Here is a 21,709-nt window from a genome sequence, read left to right as displayed (position 1 = left end):
AACAAAAACAAAGAAGGTCCAGTTGTCTCTTGAAAAAGCACCTTTGAGACATTAATGGCTTTTGTGCAGTTTGACTGATTGCTTGGTTTCTTTGAAATGCTTGGATTTTCCTATCTTTGGCTTTGATTTTCTGCATTAATTAATTTTTAACTTATTGAAGTATTGGAAGGACTGGCCTAACTGAACACAAAAGAAGAGGCAATAATACTAGATGATCTAACTAGTACAACTAGTATATGGGATTTTTCTTCTCTTAGCCATGTTCTCTGCCCAAAGAAAGATCATGTCTGCATGTCTATCTGTGTTCAGTAATATAATTGTGTACTTTTTCACTTTTAAACTCCTTTTTCCTAATCTTATTTTTTACATTTTTCAAAGAGCATCCAAGTGGTTTCCATCTAAATTTAAGATTCTTCAAAATTAGAAGGTTCTTATATCATAAGAAATATACCAATGAAATTTTCCATATTTCTAAGTCAATTTAGAGTGCTACATTGGTACACAAAATCTCAACATAATAATTCTGTACTTCCATGTGACATTTTTTCACCTATTCTTTTTCAAATTGTTCTCTCCTTCCGCTCCTTTTCACTATCTTTAAATTGGTGACAACCAATGAATAATTCTCCTGCATGGATCTTTGGCAATAAGTGCAAGATCTCATAAAAATCTCATTCATTTCAGTATCTCAGTTCAAAGTAATATAATAGTGGAAATGTCATCAACCTTTGATTGATGATTTTCATAGCTCAAACTATTTCATGCCCATACTCTGTACATCTCTAGAATAACAAACATGAAATCATAGTGGTATGTAATATTCTGGTACAAATGCAGTTTAGAATAACTAAATACAGATTATCTGAATACCTGTGCACAGATAAATAGTTGTCACACATATGTCCATTAAACTGGGAGAAAAGAAAATGGGAAAAAATAGATAATTCCATGAAAGACAAGATGTTGAGCTGTTAATTCAGTCTCTGCTCTGTATAGCATTTATTTTCTATATTTGAAGGAAATGAAAAGAAACTTGCCCATCCATAGTGAAATAGTTTTTGTTGCTAGTATGCATATTCTGCAATTTAATCAAACAATGAAGAATTACCATCCTGATCCTAGGAAAATAAAGACAATTTTTTATGGCTTATCTGGTTTTGTCAGTTGTTAAGAATAGAAAAAACAGCACCTTGTCACTTTCATTTAGCAGTGTAAACAACTGGAAGAAAAATGACCAATGTACCATTTTTGAAGGATTAAAACATGGCTAGGTTACTTCCAGTCTACCAATTTTCTGCCTAGCCACAACATGATTCCCCAGCAAATATTTGACAAAAACTCCCCACTGAAAAGCTTTTTCATTTATTTGATGTCTTAGTTAAGGTCAAATTTGTGAAGCTTGAGTGCTTTGATTTAACCTGACACACAATTCTGTTTCATAGCCATTTCGTTATTTGGTGCTTTTGTTTTTTATTAAAAGGTTGGAGTACCATTTGAATAGGGCGTTTACCCATGATCATATGTAAATCCAGAAAAAACATCCATCATTTGTGCTGTGGTTGTCTAATGTGCACTGTGTCTTTCTCAAAACTGGAAGCATGAAGCCTAAAAGTGGGAAACAAACTAGGGGTTTGCCATAGAATCTGGTTGGACGTGTTGGGATTCTGGGATAAGACAAATATTCTAAGGAATGATTCAGTTCAAATTAAACATTTGAATCACATTTCCAAAATGATTTGAGATATCAGATCAAATCCAGTGCCTCCAATTCATTTGGATGGTTTTGAAGACAAATTGGCAATTCTGCGGACTTTCTAACTTTGCAGTCTCAAATATTAGGACACATTTGTTTCCAGTGATATAATGGGTTTTTCTCACATTGATATGACTAGGCAACCAATGAGTATTTTTAACCTCCATAAACCCACCTTGGAGTAGATCATTCTGTTGTTTGCTTCTTGTTGTTTGATATTTATTTTAGAATCTGTCATCTTTAGTTACAGTTCTTTATCAGCTCTACTTTCATTACTTTAACTCCTTTTTATTCTCCCCATTGTACGGCTCCAATTTAAAATAAAACAGTTCCTATATGAGTGACTATATGTAGTTCAGGAGTGAACTATGGAGTTCTTGATGCTCTCTGAACCTCTTTGTTTGCATACAGATGTTTCATTGTCCAACTAGGTTACAACATAAGTGATAGAGATAAATTTGATTAATAAATAAATACATTCTACCACTTTAAGTTCATTGTGTTTCTACAGAGTTATTTTTAGTGGTGATCAATAAATCTTTTCTTCCTTTCTCCCTGCTTAATTGCAGCAGACTTGTCTGCTTTCTCCCAGAAAATGAAAAATCAGGACAATTGAAATCTCATTACAGGATCTCACTGTCAACTTGGCCCAACTATAAAGATAAAATACATTTTGTTATATATGCTCTTCAAAACCTTCTGATGAAGCTGCTGAAAACTTTAAAGCAATTCTTTCTGGCCAATTATTCTATTGTTTGTATCTGATACAGATTAAGGTCTAAATTTCCAGTTTTGTGGAATACTGTATTATTATTGAAACTTTGAAGTCTTTACACTGGGACAGTACTGTCAATTATTTTTATTCCTGTTGTCCATAGTCTCTTGCATTCATGTTCTAAACAAAAGGAAACTGAGACTTCTTCTGCATTAAGTTATATACTTAGCATGATTGACAGCTCATTGTTAACTGAGTCACTCCCCACAGTAGAACTGACTCTTTAAACAAGAGTATTTTTTGTCAATTCAGCAACGACATTCCCCAATGAATGGCGGATAATGAAGTTCACTATTCTGGATTTTACTCAGTGAGAGTTATCCCTACCTTTCATTGCTTTCATTTTCCAGCTGGTTATTATTTTTTTCAAAAGTAAAGCACTTGTACTGACATCACCAGCTGTCACAACTGAGAAATCAGCAGGAAATGACATCAGCCATAGTGATATCAGCTGTAGGATTCTGTTATCATGATTAAAGTAATCTTGATAATATTATAGGAACAGCTATATGATACAGGTATACTTGCTAAAGTAATAAAAGATAAAAATTGGAGAAAGATATTGTTGGTTAAGGGCTAAACCAAGACTGACATTATTCTGCATTCTCTCCAGTTGTTCTCAGTTAATAGCTAAAATGATTTTCCCTTAAAGCAAAAAATAAAATAAATTCTAAATTTATTATGGGAGATGCATGGGAGATGCAGTTCTATGAGTACAGGTAGTCCTTAACTTATGACCACAGTTGAGCCCAACATTTATGTTGCTAACTGAGAATTTTTTAAAGTGAGTTTTGTGCATTTTGTGACTTTTCTCACCGCATTTGTTAAGTGAATCACTGCAGTTCTTAAATTAGTAACATGGTTGTTAAATGAATCTTGTTTCCCCTTTAACTTTGCTTGTCAGAAGGTCACAAAAGGGGATCATATGATTCCAGGACACTGCAACCATCATAAATGTGAGTTAGTTGTCAAGCATACGAGTGTAAATCATGGGTCCTAAGTGTGAGAAATGGTCATATGTCATTTTCTTCAGTTTGGTTGTAACTTTGAATGGTCACTAAATGAACCGTTGTAAGGCAAGGACTATTTGTATTCTTCTTTTCTTTGTATGTTTCGTTCCCAATGTTTCTCAGCTTGCAGTTAAATTCCAAAGAAAAATTCTATCAGGGAACAGTTACTACAAAACATGGATATTGAGGAAGCAGGAGAAATAGAATGAGGAAATAATAACCCTACTAGCATCTTCCATCACTTTCTAAAAGATGTGAAAGCGATTTAGAAAAAGAGAAATAAAGTTTTGGTGAATTTAGGGCACACTTTTGATTCCAGGGTAAAATGGGAGAAATTGCAGATAGAAAAAATGTGTTCTAATGTTCCACTGTTAAATCTATATCAGATTTAATAAATGCATTGTTTGAGTATTTGACCCATTCTAAAACAAACCTGTAACAATAATCAACTCATGTTAGAGCAAATCTTTTCTGATTTCGGCAGAATTGTTGCTGCACACATTTTCACATTAGACAGCTAAAGTGGGAGGAGATCATTACAAATAAACATTTTATAGAACACATTTTTGGATTATCAAGAGTGCTTCTTCAGAGAATATTTTTGTAAACCTTCTTGGTAGGTTTGAAAAAAGAGACTGAAATTTAAAAACAATCTGAGTAATCATTCATATCATATCAAAGCTTTAAGAGAATTAAAACAGGATGGAAGTTTGGCACAAGTTTAAGATACTGTATTTCTTTTAATGTTTCTTCTTAGCTGTACAGTTCAGTTGAATTTGGAAGAAGATGGCTGCTTCTACAAGAATCCATAACCCCAAATAGATTCTACTGGTAAGTAAAAAAATAGTATTTCACCTGTCACAGTTTTTTTTTCTAACAATGAACAGTATAATTAATTTATTGAATTTGAGTCTTTATAATAGACCCCACCCCAGATATCTTGTGGCATGTTTTAGCTGTTTTATATGTACCAGTGGATCTATTTTTTTTAAGTTACAATCCTATAACAGCATGCATGTTCTAATTTTAAGCCAGTCTTATTAAACTTAGCAACGTGTTTCTTTGAGTAAAAAGGAATGAATGGGGTAAGGATAGTATATTTTTTTCATTTATTTTATCACCCAGTAGGTTAGACTGAGAGATAGCGACTACCTTAGCAACTCAATAAATTAAATAACAAAATAAGTATGGTGTCTGAATCTTTTCTTTCTTAATGTGAAATGATTCCACTGACCCATAGTAGTTATTAATGATTGATAGCCGTAGGAGACTAGTATTCACCATGTATCAGAATTATTCTGCTTTACAAAGACATCTTTTCATGCTGGCTTATAATTATTGAATTACAATAGATTGGAAATATAGTGCTATTTTAGGGAAGGTGTATCTTCCATTCTGCTGACATTGGAACTAGTATCTCTTGTATGTTGAAAAAAGTATAGTATATGTTGACACAATCTAAAACATTTTTTTCTCAAAAAATATTGTTAGTTAATTCAATCTCATATCCCAAAATAATGTAACTGTTTACCCATCCTATAAGTGTAAGAAGTGTTATAAATCTCATAATGAAGATCATAGCTTGTTTCAAAAAATCATTTGTTCAGGAAGGAGGGCAGGAGTCCCCAAAGTAAAATTTCAAAGGAAATGAGTTTAGTTCCACACTGAAAAAAAACTGTGACTAGAGTTTACTATTTAAGAACAATAAAGAGATTTTTTAATGTTTTTTTTAAAAAGGGTACTTTTTGGAAGTACTCTACATACTGGAAAATCAGAGCTTTGGTTCCTGTATACGTAGCCGTATTTGTAGAAATAGGATCAAAGAAAACACAAGTTTGGAAGAAGAGAGTGAATACAAAATTGGCAAAAAAGAAAGAATATAAGATTTCCTTCTATTCATTTCTAGAACAGGATTCTCACAATTCTTTCCAAAAATATCTAGAAAAATATACCCTATGATGAAATATACAGTTTGGGAGAAAGGTGTAATCACATATACTTTAGATATATAGACAAAACCACCACCTTTAATGAGTTTCCAAGAGAGTTCTATAATTTTCAGAAATTGTTGCATGCAGTATTTCTGTTGTTCATTCCTTCTGTGTTCCCGATTTTATGGAATTTTGATATTTGTTTAGAACTCTTCACTATCTTGGGTTATAAAAATAGTTTCAGTTAACAAAAATGTGAAAAAGAATATACATTTTGGAGTCTCTACATTTGATTCCACTGTGGGTTCTTTATACAAATTTTCATATTGTTCCAAATGTACAGAATTTGAATGATATTGCATCTTAGTCCTTGTAGAGTGTCTTGATACTTTTCTACTTCAGAGGGATTACTAACTACTTGGTTTGGATTCATAGTATGTAAACTGTGTTGTCCATTAAAATTTGCATTAGTGGTGTTTCTATGTGAGAGCATTTCTACTGGATTTTTCATAATATTATATGGAGTCATCAGGTAGAAAAAGAAGATATCAGAAACAGTTAAATTTAAGATTTAGGCAAGATATAGCATTTTTGAACAAATCGGTCTTGACAATTGGTTTATTACAAATCCCATTTCACAGCAGGTAGCTTTTTAAATGGCCATATAGACCATAGTCACATACTATTAATTATATTATTTAATTGAATTTATTAAAGCTATCCATGCCAGCAGAGTATGGGGGCATACAAAATCTTATATTAAGTTAACACAGTTAAAACCATTTAAGCTGCTCTTAGGAAGGCTAAAAAAATAACTGATCCATTAGTTAAATATCATTAAATAACTGATCCATTTAAATATCATTACAGAAAGTCTAATGCATGAGTTTGTCTGTATATATTCAATTTACTTTTCACTTTTTTATAATTAGTTGGTTATTTTTTTTTCTATGGGTCATTTATTAATAACTATTCTGGAGTATTTGTAGTATATCAATTATATTACATTCCTAACTTGATTATGTTCCATTAAGTTGGTATCAACTCTTATAGACATCACATAAATAGCTTTTCTTCATGATGATCTGTCTCTAACCTGATTTTTCAGATCTTCCAAAGGTTCAACTTTTGCCATGATAGCAATAGCAATAGTGCTTAAACTTATATACCACTTCACAGTGCTTTTTACAGCCATCTCTAAACGATTTACAGAGTCAGCATATTGCACCTGACAATCTAGGTCCTCATTTTATACACCCCAGAAGGATGGAAGGCTGAATCAACTTTGAACCAGTGAGAATCAAACTGCTGAACTGCTGGCAGCAGGCAGTCAGCAAAAGTAGCTTGCAGTACTGCATTCTAACCACTGTGCCACAATGCTCTTGATAACCAATTACATTCACCTTGCTGCTGCTCCTTTTTTGTTTTCTTTCTTTTTCTTTCCTTTTCCTTTTCCTTGTACCCTTTTCAACATCAGGACCTCACATAATGTATCTGAAGTACGGTAATTTGATCCTGGTCGTGTGTGCTCTAGTGAGAACCCAGTGTGATTATCCATTGGTTTATTTACTTAGCTGTCCACAATATTCACAGAGGTTTTCTCCAAATCAGAGTTCATAACTGTCAATAATTTTCCTGTTCTGCTTACCAGCTTGAAGGAACCAGCTATATACTATGATAAGGTATTTTCAGGGTATATTTCAACCAACATCTGCTGCTGTTTCATGATCCCGTGTCTCATTCCCTTCCAATATCGTACTCTACTCATCTTCTTTCTGCAAATAACTTACCACATCATTTATTTATTTATTATATTATATATGCTGCCCTATCTCCCGAAGGACTCAGGGCAGCTAACAACAATAAAACACAATAATACAAATCTTTAAAAAAAGATTAAACTAACAAGCCCCAGTGATAAAATATTAAAAACATTTTTTTAAAAAAAAACTATCGTCAATCTAGGTCAGCCTGATGGAAAAGAAATGTTTTGAGGTCACGACAAAAGGACCAGAGATCTGGGGCCATCCGGAGCTCAAGGGGAAGCTGATTCCACAGGGCAGGCGCTCCCACAGAAAAGGCCCTCCCCCTGGGGGTTGCCAGCCGACATTGTTTAGCTGACGGCACCCTGAGGAGGCCCTCCCTGTGTGAGCGCACCGGGCGATGGGAAGTCGTTCCTGGCAGCAGATGGTCCTGCAAATACCCCGGGCCTAAGCTATCATGCGAAAAAAGAACTAGGACTTTATTTTATTTTCACCAGGACCTCTTGTTTTAATGGCTACAGTAATGATTATAACTCAATTATAACTTTCCAAAATACACTAAGAAAAAAGCCAAAAATTGAGACATCTATCTAATGAAAGTCTTGATCAGTCTTCTACAAAAGAATTTTGTTCTTGGACAAAATAGAGGAGAACTGAATATAAAGGTTTATATTGTTCATAAATATAAAAGGCAAAGAACATAATGGGGTCTTTCTTCATCCCCCTGGTCCTTCTACCCTGTTACCCATTGGCATTCTCATGGCAAAGATCACCCTGATTTGCAAGCAGCAAATTTGTTTGTTACTGAAATCAGTAGTACCCTTCACTCCTCTCCCCAAAGTGTTCTACTGTGTTTTGTAAACTATGTTTTATATTGCTTTTTACTATGTTATCTCCTTTGCAGTCAGTTTTTGCTAAACCAAAGCTTTTTGCAAACTGAAAAAAGTTTAGATCTATTTGTCCTTTCAAGACAAACTTTATTCTAAATTAACCCATTCTTCTTTAGAACATAACCCTAATATCTCTGATGTACTAAGCAGAGCTGTTCTTCTGATGACTATGTGCCATTTGAAACTCAGATCATCTTTTAAATTAACATTTTCAGCCTGAGACAATTCTTCATAAACAGATTATCCAGAAATGCCCATGATGAGATTCAGTCTTTGGAATAAAGGGAAAATCACCATAAGGCTAGATAGCATAAGCAAGAAAAGAAGTCATTTGCTTTGGGGTTTAGGGAAGGGTGACAGTTTGTGGTCCAGATGGTGCTACGCTATAAAAATGACAAACCCTGAATGTCATTTTTCTTGCCAGGGAATTAAGTAGATGAACACTCAATAAATGGGGAGAGACAAGGAAATGGATGGGGGAAAAAACAGAAATAAGGTCAGGGTGAGGAACTGATGAGTTGAAGGTAACATGAAAAAGCAAATATGACTTCAGTAGTGTAATTGATTAGATTAGGTCTTCTGAGATACAGTGGAGAAGCCAGTCTTATGATCCTATTATATTACCCAAAGTATTCTATATTTTTCTAACTTTAATTTTACATTGATATTAAAATTAAACGTTTAAAATTTCTCATTTTCATATTGCTAAATAGCCTCCTTTCCCTTTACACAATTTTCTCCAATACCTAGTAATGTAATACACTTCTTATTTATCTCATTTCCATATCAATATTAGTAGTACAATATTAGAATAGTAGTCATTAGAATATCAATTGCAAGGAGGAGAAAGAGGAGGAGGACAATATAATATTCTTGTTTCTCATTTATAGTTTCCACATATTAAAAATTAACCAAAATTTCTTCCGTTTCAACATTTAATACATCCTCTCATGTCACTAAATCCAAGTATATTAGTTACATTCTATCATTTTTAACATATATACATCTTAATCCATATCATTTAAGGAACTCAATATTTCAATGTTAATATTCATACATCTGTGTTTTATTTTTTTAATTAGTCAGTATTTTTATCTACTCATCAAAACAATCTCTCGTAATCCAAGTACAATCCTGTCTATTTTGGTATTATCTATTTCAGGCCTCTTAAGAATGTCCATATTTCTTCAATCTTATTCTTGCTTTCTTCCTTTGCCATGTCATTTTTCGCTTCTTTACCTCAGGGTCATCAAAGCATTCTTATGTGGTTATGTCATATTGAAGTGGCCCTCCAGTCTCCACTTTTGAAGGATTGAGGAGTCTGTTAACAGCACCAAATCTTCTCATTATTTTCTCCTCTTGATATAATTGTCCTGGTCTGAATAGATTCTTTTCCACCTTTTTTCCATTATAATCTTCAAAAGTCTGTATTTGTTGAATATTTAATTCTTCTGCCAATGTATTTGATTGTTCAATTTCTTCTGTTAAGTTCTGTCCCAATAAAATATTAGTTGTAGTCACAGTTTGACTATTCTATAAACTAAATTTCTTTGAAATTCATTTTCACAATAGAGCTATTCATGAAGAAGTTTCTTGCCCTTCAGTAAAAGATTTCTGATCTCAAATCCTGATGTCATCACTTCTATTCTTTCTAGTCCTAATGTTCAGACAACAAATGTAAGCAGATTATTCTGCTATTTATATCAACAAATGTAAGAAATTGTTATAAGGGAATGAGCTGTTGCTATTTTCCTATGAAGTCAGATCAAATGGCTTGTAAATACTCATTTATGTGGCATCTACACCTTGAGGCATAGTGAGAGGGTTTCTAAAAATACTTTCAAAGCTTTCTTAAGATTACAGGTGTGATTGACTAATATAGTACATAGATTTGTTAAATAAATATATATCCATACTGATCTGCAATCTGGTGGAAACATGCATATCTCAGAGGTTTAAACGCTACTTTTAGCAACTTGACTTCACTTGTTAGACTGAACTTAGTTTGTTCTTATCTGGAAGGATCAAATGGTGTGGTTATGTTTGCAAAAATTACATATCAGTAATTCAAGCTTTTTGATTATGATGAGCATTTGCTGGAGGCTGATGTAAAACTTGCCAATCAAAGTGACACCATGACAGGACATCTGGGGAAATCATTTGGTTGAGTTGAAAGAAAAAGCCACAGTAGAGGAAAAGTTCATGGGGAAAAAATAGATATATTTCATAGCTTATTCATAGAACAAGTGAGTGCTGGCTGGCAGTTTATCTGGAGCTCCATAAAACTGGGACTTCATGAGACGTTTTTATGGCCAAGTGGGTTTTGAAATTAAGAAGAAAGTCTGGGTCAAGATTACTGCCTCAGGGTATCATGTTGCATTGCTGGTGTCTTTGAAAAGGCTGGTTTTCTGAGTAGACTAAGATAGGGAGGCCACCATAATGCATAGGAGGATGAACTATGCTTCTGTGTATCAGAGGTCCTGTGCAACAAAATGTTTTGAATTTTCTGTAATTAAAAGATGTTGCTGCTAGCACAAATGAAGGAAAGTTTATACTTAAATAAATCAAGGCATCAGTCCAGGCCTCTGGCAAATTCTGTGAACAAGCCAGAAATGTTTGTGTAACATCTTTGCCTCTTGAGGTGACTGGAGGAGCATATTCTCTATTTGGCACTTTGGTCTCCATTGGGACACCAAGTTGTTGCACTCTATTTGGTGAAAACGTCTTGCAAAAATCTGTTCCGTCCCTTTTGTCTTATGGATTTACTTCCTCATTCAAGTACGATCTATTTTTAGATGCCGTTTTTAAGCTTACTTGAAGTAGCCGAAAGGACCACTCGGGACGACAGGCTACTTAACTAAAGGTTTATTTAGAGCAAGACAAAAACAGGATAACTTGCCCGGCTTTTATAGCCGGCAGCTGTCAGTGAGGGCCAATCAGGAACGTTCCTTTTGGCGCCGCGTCTAACCGGACCAATCCGCGCCGTCTGTTCTTGACAGTTCTTGCTTCCGCATGGCTCGGTGTTTTGACAGCCGCGAGCTGTCAGTGGCTGCGCCTGCGCCGTGCGGGGAACATTGACAGCTGTCAAAGTTCCCGCGTGTTCTCCTGTCAGATTGTTTTTTCCCTCACCGTATAACTGGAATAACTTGTTTAACTTATATTAATGTTGTTTACAGATATAATACACCCCTTACCCCTCCCCTGGAGCGTTCCCTCCCCCTTGGTCGTTGGAACCTGCCCACTGGTAGTCCTTTAAGTATGTGGGGGCTCTTCTGTTCCTGTTGGAGCGTCTTGGAAGTGGGGCGATGTCTGGTTCAGGTGGCAGTAAGTTTTCTTGCCCCTCTTCCTCTTGGTTTGGTATCGGCAGTATTTCTGCGGGGGCTTGCAGCTCGTGTTGGGGTTCTGGGTTGTGCGGTGGTTGTCTTGGTCTGAGTTGATCAATATGGCGGCGTAGATTGCCGTGAGTTTGTGTGGATATTAGATAAGAAATGGGTCCTGTTTGTTTTAGCACTGTCCCTTGGATCCATTTGTTTTTGTCTGTGTATGACCGTGCCCATATCATTTGCCCAGGTTTGAGGGTGCGGTTTGGGTGGGGGTGATCGTTTTCTTCCGGGTATGTGTCAGGATGTAGTCTGTCGAGCCGCGTTATCAGTCTCCTCCCCCATCTTAGTTCCGCGGGTGATTTGCCCGTTGTTGTACATGGAGTTGCGTGTTGTGACATTAGGAACTGGCTGAGTCGCCGCTGCCAGTTCCCCTTGACGAATTTTTTTAGAGCTTCTTTTGTGGAACGCACCATAATTTCAGCCATCCCGTTCGTCGATGGGTGGAACGGTGCAGACGTGACCAGCCTAATACAGTTCTTCATAGCGAACATCTGAAATTCACGAGAGGTGAATGGAGGTCCATTGTCTGAAACCATGGTGTCTGGGAGGCCATGTGTGGCGAATATTTTCCTTAGGGCCTGTATTGTGGCTCCTGACGTTGTTTTTCTAAGGGGAGTGACTTCTAACCATTTAGAATAGCTGTCCACTACTATTAGGAAACTTTGTCCCTGGATAGGTCCTGCGAAATCTAAATGTATGCGTGACCATGGTTTTTTTGTAGTTTCCCATTTGTGAATTGGTGCTTGGGGTGGCTCGCTTCGTGTTGCTTGACAGGTGTAGCACCCTCCTACATATTTTTCTATCTCTTTATCTATGCCAGGCCACCAGACATAACTTCTGGCCATAGCTTTCATCTTGACAATGCCTGGATGTCCTTCGTGTAAGATGTCTAATGTTTGATTTATGTTCCTATTAGGTATTATGACTCGATTCCCCCATAGAAGGCATCCCATATGTGAAGATATTTCATTTCTCCTGTTATAGAATGGCTGGAATTGGGGGTGTGGGTTTTGTGCTGGCCAACCTGTTGTTGCCCACCTGAGGATTCTGCTGAGTATTTTGTCTTTAGCTGAGTTGTTAGCTATAATCTTTGCAGAGAGGGGGCAGTCTGGAAGTTGAGAGATTGCTAGAATCAGTCCAGCTGGGGCTGGGGCTGGGTCCTTGCTTTGAATGGGCAGTCTGCTGAGGCAGTCTGCATGTCCTAATTCCTTCCCTGGTTTATGTATTAATTGATAAGAATAGGCAGATAAGAAGGTGGACCACCGTAGTATTCTCGGTGAGAGAATCTGTGGTGTTGCTTTATTCCACGTGAATATTCCTAATAGGGGTTTGTGATCTGTGAATATGGTAAAGGGTCTCCCATAGAGGTAGTCATGGAATTTTTTAACCCCTGCGACTATTGCTAGGGCTTCTCTGTCTATTTGTGCGTAATTCCTTTCTGCTTTTGACAGAGTGTGTGAATAAAAGGCTATGGGTCTTTGGGTGCCGTCCTTGTATAGATGACTTAACACTGCCCCAATCCCATAGGGAGATGCATCGCAAGCGATGCATATTGGTGTGTCTTCTCGGAAAAGGGTGATCGTTGAACTGTTGTAAATAATCTTTTTTAATGATTGGAAGCTATTTTCATGTGTTTTGGTCCAGGACCAGGCAGTTCCCTTGTCCAGGAGCCTATGCAGAGGCTCCGCTATGGTGGCTTTGTGGGGAAGGAAAGCGTGATAAAAGTTTAATAATCCTAAAAAGGCTTGGAGTTCTTGTTTATTCTTTGGGCTAGGCGCTGTCTGAATAGCCCTTAGTTTTTCTGTGGTGGGGTGGATGCCTTGGCCGTCTATTTTGTACCCTAGGAATTCTGTGGATGTGACTCCGATGGAGCACTTTTCCCGTTTAAGTTTGAGACAGGCTTCTCTGAGCCGGCTCAGCACAGCTGACAGTCTGTCAGCTAAGTTTGCTTCGTTTTCTCCGGCGATGAGAACATCGTCGAAATAGGGGCAGACCCCGGGTATTCCCTTCAGGGTTTTCTCCATGATACCCTGGAAGATACCCGGGGCTGCCGATATGCCGAATTGGAGCCTTTTCACTTTAAAGGCACCGCGGTGGGTGACAATTGTTTGGGCTTCCGCGGTGTCATTTGTGACAGGCAGTTGCAAATACGCCTGCGTCAGATCAAGTTTTGCAAAAATGGCGCCGGAGCGGATGGAAGCAAATACGTCCCTTACCGCTGGCACCGGGTAAGCATGGGGGCTGAGAGCTAGGTTGAGGGTCGCCTTATAGTCCCCGCATAATCTTATTTCACCGTTAGGTTTAACTGGGGTGACTATTGGGGTCTCCCAGCTTCCCCCTTCCGTAGGTTCTAGCACCCCAAGACCTACGAGGCGTTCTAGTTCATTTTCTATTTTTTCTTTAAGGGCAAATGGTACTCTCCTAGCTCTTATCTTTATGGGTTGGATTGCTGGGTTTAATTGTAAAGAGATGGGGGGACCGGTGTATTTCCCTAACGTGCCATCGAAGACGTCTGCATACTTGTTGCAAACGGCTTCGAGGCTAGAGGATTGGACTGTATTTACCCCAGTAATGGTGATCCCTAAAGGCCCGAACCAGTTCAGCCCTATCAGGTTGGTGCGGTTCCCTGGTGTCACTAGAACTTCTAGGGGCCCCTTGAATTTTTTGTACTCTACAGCCACCCTAGCCCTTCCTTCCAGAGGAATGGGGGTTTTTTGGAAATCTGCTAGGTGGACCTGAGTTTGCCTCAGAGGAATTTTTCCCTTGCTGTGTTGGCAGATCTCCTGATACGTTTTGAATGAAATTAAGGAGACTGCTGACCCGGAGTCCACCTCCATGGGGCAGGGGACTCCCTGAATTTTTACCCTGATCCTCACCTTTGAGCTTAGGCAGTGTACCTTATCAATTGTTTCTACTAGGGCCCCTGGCGTTTTTTCTATGCTGGCCCGGGTAGCTGGCCTACCTGGGGAATTGGCCTCCAGATCATTCACGTTGTCGCGGCCCCGGCTTCGGCACACCGGTTTGATGTGGCCGGTCTTTCCGCAATTGTGGCACTTAGCGTTTCTGAACCGGCAGCTTCCACGGGCATGATTTCCCCCGCAGCTGGCGCAGGTGGCCCGTTGCTCGTAAGGTGGTGGTGGAGGGGGGTTCCTGGTTCTTCGGCGATCTGATGTGTCGCTTCTTCTCTGTTGCCTGCGTTCCATCCTGCGCTGAAGGGCTTCCCCGTCAGTGAAGTCCACCGATTCGTCGCTGTCACTGAGAGTTGCGCTCTCTTGGTATACGGTCGCTGGGCTCTCTGGGGTCGTGGTAGTCGATTTCTTCTTGTGGTTATACTCGTAGGCCATAATTTCTCGGGTCAATTCTGCTAGACCCATGTCGGGTTTAGATGTCAGTTTCTTCTGAAGCCGCTCGTCCCTTAACCCAATCACCACCTGGTCTCTGATGCGGTCTTCCAGGTCGGGGAAGCAGCAGTTCCGCGCGGCGTGCCTGACCCCTGCGATGAAGTCATTCGCGGGTTCGTCTGGTCGCTGTTTCTTCTGGGCGAATTGTACTCGCCAGTACAGTTCTGAGCGTGCCGGCATATAATGCTTGTTAAGCCGGTCTACCAAGTCCGCGTAGGAGACTTCGGTGATGGGTACCGGGCTAAACAGCCCGACGGCAGCGTCGTACACCGGGGGTCCGCTGATGTATAGGAGAGCGGCGGCCTTTGCTCTGTCGTCGGTGATTTTGCTGACGAGGAGAAATCCTTCGACTTGTCCCAGGTGTGATTGCCACCTCTCGGGATGGCGGGTATCGAATTCCCTCACACGCCCGAAGTTTGCCATGTCGTCCGGTCCTAGGTCTCGCTCTGTTGGAAGTTAAAACTTCCAGTGTCAGCTCTGGCCGGGAACTCTCTTCCTCGGCCGTGACTTCAGCTCAGGAGCGATCCCACCTTTGTTGCCAGTGAAGTAGCCGAAAGGACCACTCAGGACGACAGGCTACTTAACTAAAGGTTTATTTAGAGCAAGACAAAAACAGGATAACTTGCCCGGCTTTTATAGCCGGCAGCTGTCAGTGAGGGCCAATCAGGAACGTTCCTTTTGGCGCCGCGTCTAACCGGACCAATCCGCGCCGTCTGTTCTTGACAGTTCTTGCTTCCGCATGGCTCGGTGTTTTGACAGCCGCGAGCTGTCAGTGGCTGCGCCTGCGCCGTGCGGGGAACTTTGACAGCTGTCAAAGTTCCCGCGTGTTCTCCTGTCAGATTGTTTTTTCCCTCACCGTATAACTGGAATAACTTGTTTAACTTATATTAATGTTGTTTACAGATATAATACATTACTACATTTAACTTCTAGGTTATGTATTAACCAAGTTTATATACAGAAAAATCAGGACTAAGACTCTTATTCAGGGAATAATCAACTTCACCTGATTTTTCCCAAGCTTTCAAGTTTAGACATAATATGATAACTTAGGTAAGGATAGCCCAAGTGACCTCCTATTTAAGAAAGGGAAGAGGTCAGTCACACTGCTCCTCTAGTGCTTCTGTATCCCCTCCCTGATGTGCACTGCAATGCATATCACACCCATTGTAATGGACTGCTTTGTGTAAACATTCAGTACAATGCAATACATATAGCCTTGGCAGTCATGGTGCCAAGGGTTTCTAGAGAAATGTTAGATATTATGATGAGGAAAGATTGGGTAACATATTATATCCAGTATTATCAACTTGTAAAGCAGTTCTCCCAATGTGATGCCTTCCAGTTAATCTGAATGACTGATTCCAAATTTCCCTCCAGGATAATCAACGTGTTAAGCTGGGCAAGGCAGTTTTAAAACTGATTCCATTCAGTCTTCAAATTGTGGTATTCTATAAAGAAATGTCACATTTTTACAAGAGGAGTTACAACATGCTGAGCTTTTGATATACTTTTAGATGTTATTTGTTGGCCTACTGAACTTGAAAGAAAATGAACTGCCAAAGGCAGTATTTCCACGAATCAAATTGCATCAATTAAACATGGATAGTTTGTGATTCTATTGTCACAGGGCAAAACTTGTAGGAATAATTATGCTTTGAAGGAAATTTCAATGAAGGAAATGTAGAAACCAAGCCTTTTTTTCTTTCACTGATCTTCTGTGGCAAAACAGCCTTCAGAGGAAATGGTGTATGAGAAGATGATTATCGCCTTTGAAAATGTGTATTTTTTCTTCAGGCTTTCCCTTATGCTTAGGTATCTGTGTTTTTCTTCATGTTTTATTTCAGGGCATTGTTATGGTTTATATATTCAGCATATTAGACAATGAGTTAATGAGAAACATTTTACATAAGGTTTTTTAATAAATAGATTACTTAGGCCAAACTTTCAGAATGTTGTGCCCTTTCATTGCCTCATTGGATGTAGGTTGTCTGAGGTACATTAATATTAGACAAAATATTTCAGTATCCATTTTCATCAGTTCCTTTTATTCCATTCTGAAATTCAATCTGTCCATACTTCTGAGTCAGGTTGAATTTTAGTTTAAAGTCTAAACTAAATAGACTTTACAAGTAAAAGAGGACATGGACAATTGGAAAAGAAAAGAAATGGAAGAAAAGAAAGACACATTAATTGTTTAAGTTTCTTGGCATCTGCAACAAACACTGCAAAAAATGTACTTAGGTCTACATGTATATGAAATTATATATTTCCAGCATCAGGAAGACTGGCCTTTCAATCTCAATATTTTTCCAACATTTTTTTACCCTTTTATGATATTGTTATATATCTTAATATAATAATAATATAAATCACTATTTCAATACAATGTTTATACAATATTAATTAAAATTTATTAACATTTTGTTATTTATATACTTTAACTTACAGTTTTAGAAATAAACAAAAGAAAAAGTATCCTATCAACAGTAATTACAAATTAGGATTTCAATATTGCAAGCATAAAATAATTTGATTTTTTTCCAATCAGAATTGTGCATAATGTCAAAAAAAGAACCTGCAAATTACATCAAAGTGTTTCAAAGCTTTCAGTTTTAAACTTAGTGTTAAAGGCTTCATTGTGTTTTTCTTAACATATATGCATCTTCCTCAATGTCATTTCTCTACCAGAAGTCTAGGAATTTCAGGGATCTGCAAGGTTTTAGCTGTTCCTAGCCCTGCACTTCTCTTTAACTGGGATTTGTTGGAGCCACTCTACCAGCTTAAAAGCCACAGGTCCAAGTACTCCTATCATCACTAGGAATTTTCACATCCTGTTGAGTTCCTCCTTCAGGTCCTATTATTTCTGCACCTTTTCATACTCTTCTTCCAGATGTTGCTGTCACTTGGCATTGATACATCTATCATCTTTGTTGTCTTCTGGTCCTCGTCCACTACTACAATAGCTGGGTGATTGGCCAGTACCTTTCCTGGATATGAAAGTCCCATAGGAAGTTAGCCCTGTTATTCTCCACAAATGTCTATGGACTCTCCATCTGGACTTGTAGGGATGAGCCCATATACTGGGCAGATGTACTTGTACACCATGGCAGTACTTGGCTTGTGCCATTCAGTGTATACTGTTCCTGTCTGCATCTTACGCCCTGCCACTATGTACTGAATGATCGCTGAAGCGTTTATGCACATCTAGTATGGTAAATCCCTGTGTTTATGGATCTAGTGCTTAGTGCCTATTCTGGTGTTGCTGTAATAGGTGCCTCAGAGTTGTCTTTTAGCCTAGCTCTTTCCAACCACTGGAAGAATTTCTTAATGTCAGATATGTGTTGGTGGTACATCCCTCAGAAGATCTCGTCTTACCACCATACTATGACTGCTGAATGTCTCAACAGGTGAGGCAAAGAAAGAAACAGTCAATTTAAAAGTTTTCAGTACATGAAAGTTTGAATGACCCAAAAGAAGAAACTCCCAAAGTCACACAATATTTGATTTTAAAGCCATGCTCGCTAGGAGAGAGGGCGTGAGGCAAAAAATGAGAATAGTATATACTTGAGTATAAGCCGAATTTTTCAGCCCACTTTTTGGGCTGAAAAACTCCACTTCGGCTTATACTTCAGTCAACAAAAAAATTTTACCGAGGACTTGCGCGCGGCCGAGGCTTCGGTGCTTCCCTCCAGAGGAAGAAGGCGCTGGATGCGGCCGGCTCTGCGGGGAAGGGGGAGCGGTGGCGGGGGCGACGGAAAAGCCACAAAAACGGTAGGAGAGATGCTGACTGGCGGCGGCCTCGGAGGAGGCTGAGGGGGAGGAGGGAGGGAAGGGTGACCGGGCGGGGGAGGGGGGGTGAGCCAGAAGGAAAAGGGAAAGTCATCCCGCAGAGCGGTTGCGAAAAGAGGGAGGAGATAAGCCAGCCCGGTACCTGGATCCGCTTCCTGTGTCTCCTCTGCTCTGCCATGATGTCCCCGTTTTGGTCTCCTGGTGACGTGGGGCTGAGCCGGAAAAGGGGGAGGGGGAGACCGAGGGAGGGAGGAAAGAAGAGAGAGAGACGAGCTAGCGTCAGCCAGCGGTGTCACGCGGGGCAGCAAGCCATTAGGAGCCCTTGGGGAGGCAGCGCAGTCTGGCCGCTGGGCTTGTGTGTGTGTGTGTGTCCCATCTGCAAAGCTTCCGAGGAAGGAGAAGCGGGATACTGGTTGGGGGGGAGCGGCAAAAGCGGGGGGGAGAGAGAAACGGCTCCGCCTTTGGTTCCCCCTCCTAAAGCACAGGGGCGCTAGAGAAAGTTTGGAGTTGGGTAAGGAAGGGCAAAATTCAGGAAGAAAAGCGGGGCGGCAGGCAAACGGGAGACCTGTACAAGGGGGAAGGGGAACTCTCTGCTTTGTGTGTGTGTGTGTGTGCATGTGTGGCCCATCTGCAAAGCTGCCGAGGAAGGAGAAGTGGGATACTGGTTGGGTGGGGGAGCGGCAAAAGCGGGGGGGGGAAGAGAAACGGCTCCGCCTTTGGTTCCCCCTCCTAAAGCACAGGGGCGCTAGAGAAAGTTTGGAGTTGGGTAAGGAAGCGCAAAATTCAGGAAGAAAAGCGGGGCGGCAGGCAAACGGGAGACCTGTACAAGGGGGAAGGGGAACTCTCTGCTGTGTGTGTGTGTGTGTGTGTGTGTGTGTGTGTGTGTGTGTGTGGCCCATCTGCAAAGCTGCCAAGGAAGGAGAAGCAGGATACTGGTTGGGGGGGAGCGGCAAAAGCGGGGGGGGGGGAAGAGAAACGGCTCCGCCTTTGGTTCCCCCTCCTAAAGCACAGGGGCGCTAGAGAAAGTTTGGAGTTGGGTAAGGAAGCGCAAAATTCAGGAAGAAAAGCGGGGTGGCAGGCAAACGGGAGACCTGTACAAGGGGGAAGGGGAACTCTCTGCTTTGTGTGTGTGTGTGTGTGTGTGTGTGTGTGTGTGTGTGTGTGTCCCATCTGCAAAGCTGCCGAGGAAGGAGAAGTGGAGGAGGCAGTGGCGGCGGAGGCGGCCGCAGCACCGGCAGCCTTCCGCTTTTGCCGCTTTTGTGTGTGCGTGTGTGTGTGTCCCATCTGCAAAGCTGCCGAGGAAGGAGACACACAAAGACACACAAAAGCGGCAAAAGCGGAAGGCTGCCGGTGCTGCGGCCACCTCCGCCGCCGCCACTGCCTCCTCCATTTCTCCTTCCTCGGCAGCTTTGCAGATGGGCCACACACACACACGCACACACAAAAGCGGCAAAAGCGGAAGACTGCCGGTGCTGCGGCCGCCTCCGCCGCCGCCACTGCCTCCTCCACCCAACCAGTATCCCGCTTCTCCTTCCTCGGCAGCTTTGCAGATGGGCCACACACACACAAACACACACACACACACACACACACACACACAAAGCAGAGAGTTCCCCTTCCCCCTTGTACAGGTCTCCCGTTCGCCCGCCGCCCCGCTTTTCTTCCTGAATTTTGCCCTTCCTTACCCAACTCCAAACTTTCTCTAGCGCCCCTGTGCTTTAGGAGGGGGAACCAAAGGCGGAGCCGTTTCTCTCTCCCCCCCCCGCTTTTGCCGCTCCCCCCCAACCAGTATCCTGCTTCTCCTTCCTTGGAAGCTTTGCAGATGGGACACACACACACACGCACACACAAAAGCGGCAAAAGCGGGGGGGGAGAAAGAAACACCTTGTTCTCTCGTCTCAGCGGAGACTTGTTTCGGGGGATCCAGCCTCTGTCACCCCCTTCTCTCAGCTGGGCAGCTGACAGAAAGGGGCGGCAGAAGCTGCATCCCCCGAAAGAAGTCTTCGCCGAGAAAATGGGCGCTGAGATTTTCTCGGCGAAGACTCACCTTCTCCCGTTCATCACATTCTTCGGTAAAGAGATTCACTCGATCCATGGTTTCAAGGTTGGGGTAGAGAAATCCCGGTTTGTTTCAAGAAACCGGGGTGGTTTATGAGCCTATAGATTTTAGACTTTGCATCTTGTTTTGCTTCCTCGGTTCCCACGAAGCCCGAAATTCTTTTTTCCCCCCTCTGGTTTCTGCCCAACTGTCAACTCGTGGTAAAACAAACAAACAGAAAGCCCCCCCCCTCTCTCTCTCTCTCTAACGAATTGAACAGGCACCCAAGCAATCAGGTGATGGCGTTCACGCTTGGGTGTTTGCGCGGATCAGAAACGGAAGGAGAAATTCATTTCTGCTTGCAATTCACTATCTCGGGCATCCCTGAGAGAAGAGAGCTTTTAAAGAAGCAGCTGCAAAATTCGTTCATCCTCATCCTCTTCCTCATCCTCATCCTCATCCTCATCTCCTCTCTCTCTCTCTCTCTCTCTCTCTCTCTGTGTGTGTGTGTGTGTGTGTGTGTGTGGTGTGTTATCTCGAACCAGATGGGATGGCAAAGTCAAATGCAAATGGGGATCTTGCAGATCTTGCCCTGCCTTTCACCCCACGGTTACCTTCTGTTCTTGATGAGCTCACGAGTGCTCAAGGACAAAATAGGGCAGGGCAGAGCCGGCAGTTAAAAATAGGATGCAGATAAAAGGAAAGGTAAGGAGGGGTTCAGGTTGAGAGGAGAGGCTGCATAGCCTTAGTGTAACTCCTGTTTGGGCTGACTGGGTTGCCTCCGATGGGCTCTGACAGTGGAACAGAATGGAATAGAAAATATGGAATGGAATGGAACAGAACGTAGAACAGAACAGAACAGAACAGAACAGAACAGAACAGAATAGAATAGAATAGAATAGAATAGAATAGAAATATAGAAAGTGAATGGAATAGAATAGAATAGAATAGAAATATAGAAAGTGAATAGAAT

The 21,709-nt window shown here is 40.8% G+C and overlaps 1 protein-coding gene across 1 annotated transcript in view; it reads left to right on the top strand.

Moving 5' to 3' along the window:
* LOC310641653 (VPS10 domain-containing receptor SorCS1-like) overlaps positions 1–21,709 on the top strand; it is a gene marked incomplete at its 3' end in the record, with an annotated part of 432,565 nt that overhangs the window by 278,710 nt on the left and 132,146 nt on the right. Inside the window, 1 exon segment of the mRNA XM_083364890.1 lies at positions 4,296–4,369. Within this exon segment, the coding sequence (XP_083221016.1) occupies positions 4,296–4,369 (74 nt within the window).

Source organism: Vipera ursinii (assembly GCF_947247035.1).
Source record: "Vipera ursinii genome assembly, chromosome: 5".
In the NCBI taxonomy this organism is placed as follows: Eukaryota; Metazoa; Chordata; class Lepidosauria; order Squamata; family Viperidae; genus Vipera; species Vipera ursinii.
Note: the sequence above shows the minus strand (reverse complement) of the source record. Positions and strands in the feature narration are given on the sequence as shown.